This window comes from Callospermophilus lateralis, chromosome 2 (genome assembly GCF_048772815.1).
Source record: "Callospermophilus lateralis isolate mCalLat2 chromosome 2, mCalLat2.hap1, whole genome shotgun sequence".
NCBI lineage: Eukaryota > Metazoa > Chordata > Mammalia > Rodentia > Sciuridae > Callospermophilus > Callospermophilus lateralis.
Window position 1 is genome coordinate 194,059,239 of NC_135306.1, and position 5,293 is coordinate 194,064,531.

Genomic DNA, 5,293 nt, shown 5'->3' on the forward strand with positions numbered 1-5,293 from the left:
AACTTAATGTTATTCTGTTACTATTGATTACATTTTTGAAGAGGACCAACAACTATTAAAAAGTTAAATAAATCATGTGTATTTATGGTGCATAATTTATCTTAAAATATATGTACACATTTAAAATAGAACTAGCTCTTCCTGAAAATGGATAGGCTAAATTTGAATGATGTTATATATGTAAAAATATATATTATATATATATAAAATAGTTTTATATATTTACACACACACACATGTTCACACACTGAGAGGTGGCTAAAATCATGGAGTGACAGGACTTTCACATTATCTTGCTTCCAGTGCCTACTTACTTTTCAAATGTCAATATTTGGGATGAATCATTTTGTGAATGGATAAAAGGGAAAATGAGCATATTGTAATTGTTATGGTGTCAGGATTCAGGCACATTTTAGTTAAGATCCTTGCCCAAGATTATATAGTACAAAGGGTTTTGTTTTCATCTCAAAATCACTACATCAGATACTTTCCCAATTGTGTTTTTAATTTAGAGAAAGGTGTATTTAAGTCTTCTGAAATTAAAATTTATCAGGGGAGAGAAAACAATAAACAGAAGTAAAATTTTGAATATATTTTGTCCATTATACTGTGTGATTTGATCAATTCATATCTTTCAAAATAATTTATCAGTATTATAAATGAGATATGGGGAATACAATAGATTAAGTGTATCTTCTATATGTTATTTAAATACATAGCATTTCAGCTTATGTCTTTACAGAACATTCATTCAAACATCTTGACTAGATAGTTCATGATAATATTATTTTTCCAAATTCAGGAAAAGAAATCTTTGTTAAAAGAAGTGGACATACATATTTGAATATGCTGCAGTGAATTTCACCTTTCTGTATATCTAGAAAGCACTAATTTAAAAAATAATAAATAAATAGAAGGAAGATCAATAGAGTGGAGGACAGCGGATGGGGGAGGGAGGAGAGGAGGAAAGGAAATATACCGAGGACTGAAATAGACCAAATTACATCCTATGCATGTGTGATAGCATCAAAACGAACTCCACTATTATGCACAACTATAGTGTACTAGTGAAAACTTTCTCTTAAAGTAACATCTGAAAGGTGAGTAAACATTGAGTATGACAAGAATGGAAAGAAATTGAATGAAATCAGTTCCTGACTACTGTGTCTCTTTTTTGAAGACACATCCCCTGTCATTTCTGCTTCTATGGTGTGCTCCAGGAATGTGAGATTTAGGATGTGAAGATCATGATCCGATCCTAACCAAATAACTGGTAGTAACCACCACAAATAAACAATTTATATCTAAATTTAGTTAAAAATCTGAACCATGAAAACATTTAACTATCAAGTAGGATAACATACCCTTTTTATTAGAAATATCTTTTGGGACTCGGAGGGCTCTAAGATTGTTTTTCAGAAATGGGAGAAGTAAAAATAGAGTTGGGATCTTTAAGCTATAGCAAACCATAAGAAAACATTCATTATAGATTCTTTTATATGTCAAATAGTAAATGTCATAAAGATGCTTGAAGGTTGAACAAAATCATTGATAAGATCAAGCTGGTATATTGGGAAATATGCAGAGAAATAGCACATACTATATAGCTATGAATCACACACTTATTTTTGTAACTAAGGTTAATACATATGTGATCTATTACACATACAGATAATTATATTAGTTTGAGAGTAGTATGTAACTTTATGTTTCTTTCATGAAAGGCAATCAAATGGTTCCTAAACTCTAAGTGTTGCACCATGCAAACATACTGTCAAGATTTTTTAATATGGAAAAAAAGAAATAAATAACAACATGGAGTAATATATAAGGAGCAAAATCAATCAGAATCATGTCAAAGATAAGAAAGAGTTGTATTTGAAGAATTTTATAGGAAAGTATCACATTCATATTTTTATTTAAAAATAATATCCTACTAATTGTTCACTAAAAATTGAGGAATCAAGTGTTGAGATCACTCATTAAGATATCATATCTGTAAGGTACCTAGAAAGTAATGTTAATTTGCTTTAAATACCTCATAATCACATGCAACACCATGAACTATTTTTCTCGAAGTAGTTCATAACTTAACAGAACACACCACAAATGAAATCCATTCTCTTTTGCAGATAAACCATCTCACACTTGCCCCTTCTCCTCATTCATGGAATCATGCAGCTAAACAACAATGTGACTGAGTTCATCCTACTTGGGTTGACACAAGATCCATTTAGGAAGAAAATAGTTTTTGTCACATTTCTGCTTTTCTATTTGGGGACATTGCTGGGTAACTTGCTGATTATCACCACCATCAAGACCAGTCGGGCACTTGGCAGTCCAATGTACTTCTTCCTTTTCTATTTATCCTTATCTGACACTTGCTTCTCTACTTCCATAGCTCCTAAAACCCTTGTGGATTCCCTTTCAGAGAAGACCACTATTTCTTTCAATGAGTGCATAATCCAAGTGTTTACACTCCATTACTTTGGCTGCCTGGAGATCTTAATCCTCATCCTCATGGCTGTTGACCGCTATGTGGCCATTTGTAAGCCCCTGCACTACATGACCATCATGAGCCACCGGATCTGTAGTGTGTTGGTGGCTTTGGCCTGGGTGGGGTCCTGTGTGCATTCTTCAGTTCAGATTTTTCTTGCCTTGCGTTTGCCTTTCTGTGGTCCCAATGTGATTGATCACTACTTCTGTGACTTGGAACCCTTGTTGAAGCTCGCCTGCACAGACATATATGTGACCAACCTCCTCCTGGTGTCCAACAGTGGGGTCCTTTGTACAGTGAGTTTTGTTGTGCTCATGTTCTCCTATGTCATCATCTTGCATTCGCTGAGAAACCACAGTGCAGAAGGGAGGAGAAAGGCCCTGTCCACCTGCATCTCCCACATCATTGTGGTCATCTTGTTCTTTGGACCTTGCATATTTATATACACACGGCCTGCGACCACCTTCCCCATGGATAAGATGATAGCTGTGTTTTATACCATTGGAACACCTTTGCTCAACCCTCTGATTTACACGCTGAGGAATGCAGAAGTGAAAAATGCCATGAGGAAGTTGTGGAGCAAGAAATTGGTCTCAGATGACATGAGATGAATGGAGGTTTTGAATCCTTTTTAATTTGGATTATACTAGAAGAACTATGTAGGAATATTTAACTTCTAATAACAGATTTAATAGAATAGTCCCTAGGAAAAGACGTGTACACGTACACTGTCTTGTTTGAATTGACTCTATGTAGAAAAGGAGACAGGACGAGATGCAAACAGGAATGTAAGAGTTACTGCCTTAAATATTGTTTGCTTTTGTGTTTCTATCTTCTTTATCCTAATATACCTTTGGAATTTATCTAGTATTTTTCTTGCCTTTTTTTCACATTAGTGCTTGGTTTGCTCTGTGTCTCATTACTGTTCCACATGCTCAAATCCACAAACTGGCAGTTTCTCACTCTTCCAAATAGTCTTATTTATTAAAAAATTTAAACTTAATTATATCTGATTATGTACCTCAAGTTATTTCTTCTTTCTGTCTCAGGAGAATGTGTCATATGCAAATGATCGTAAAACTGTCTTCTTACTATGGACATTAGAGATAATCTAGGTAATTCCCAAACTAATACTTGAAGGTATATACTTTGGACTGGTACCATATGTTTACATAGAATCTTACAGAACAGTGACAGAATATGGGCAGGAATTTTACCATTCCGGAAGATTGCTTAGATCTTATAAAGACTTTGTTGTTTTGTTTTCTTTTGCTAATAAAATCATTCATTTTCTAAAATATACTTTATTTACTAATTTGATTCCCTGTAGTTTGAGGGATTGACATCAAGTTTCTTTAAATTATTTCAGTTGTGGAAATTTGCTCATAGTATAGAGTTGTTATGATAGTGGCACAGACCACTCAATGAAAAATGTTATTTTTACATGGACTGGAAGCTAGGAATATAAGCAGTTGAGTCAGATGTAGTGGTGCACCTCTGTAATCCCAATGACACAGGAGGCTGAGGCTGAAACTGGAAGATTACAAGTTCAAGACCAGCCTCCTCAACTTAGCGAGTCTCTGTCTCAAACTTTTAAAAAGAACTATGAATGTAGCTCAGGGGTAGAGCACCCGTGATTCAGTCCTTATTACTGCAAAATTATATATATATATATATATATATATATATATATATATATATATCCAGTTTATGTTAATGAACTTTAAAATATGAATGTATTTTAACAAATTATGAATACCAGAAAAGAGAATTTCCAGCTTTGTAGTAAATATTTAATATAAGTATATGAAATATGAAATTTCCTTCTGAAAACGGCAGAAATGAAGAGAGTAACACAACAGTAAGTGGTTGCCAGGTGTTAAGGAAGAGAAGAAGAGTGAGAAATAAGTGGAGCACATAACATTTTCAGAAAAGTGAAACTCTTCTTTATGGTGCTATAATGGTAGATAGATGACAACACAGTTGTCATAAAACTCTACAATACAAAGATTAAACAACCACATAATCTGTGCATTTCATTAAAGTTTATGAATACTGGTTTAAAAACTGTAACAACTCAAGAGGCCACAACAGGAACGGAAAGGGGCAGAGAACAGGGATTCTCTTGTACTTTCTATGTAACTTTCATGTGACCCCAAAACTGTTCTGAAATAAAATATATTTTAAAGTTGTGCTTACAACAGAAAGACTAACTTTCCAATATAAAATTTTAAAATGTTTTATGGGGATTTTTAATAAGGTTTTAGTATGAGTACATCTTTCATTAATACATTGATGTCCCCAAACCACCCCAAATTTTCCCTACTGTGCAACATAGATGACACTAGTACCATTATTAAACACACAATACTATAATTTCTGTGTGTAATTATTGTAAATATTGAGGAGTATTAAATATTACAAGCATTAATTTGAAAGTTGACACAAATCATGAATAACTTACATTAAAGTAATTTACATTCCATAGGAAGATTTTAGTATGTTCAAATTAGATAGCTAAAAAGTGCCTTTACTATGTTTGCCTTCTATGTTTACTATGTTTGCCTTCTATTTTGCTTTTCTCTTCAAAAACACAACATTTTATGGATATTTTATTGTGATAAATGTAGATGAGGATAAATTTTATAAGCACTTGAAAACTGCAATAATAAAATTTGACATAAGAACCTGATGTTTATGAACCTATATAGACTGCAAAATATAAAAACTTCAAATCGTCAAATGTACAGAAGGCAAAATCATTTACTATTTGTCACCTATAGAACACTCAATTTA

General features: G+C 33.1%; 1 protein-coding gene across 1 annotated transcript; it reads left to right on the forward strand.

Moving 5' to 3' along the window:
• The first annotated feature begins 2,175 nt into the window (after positions 1 to 2,175).
• On the forward strand, positions 2,176 to 3,108 carry LOC143391663 (olfactory receptor 4C16-like). The gene has a single exon (XM_076844424.1). The coding sequence runs from the start codon at positions 2,176 to 2,178 to the stop codon at positions 3,106 to 3,108; it is 933 nt and encodes a 310-aa protein (XP_076700539.1).
• The last annotated feature ends 2,185 nt before the right edge of the window (positions 3,109 to 5,293 follow it).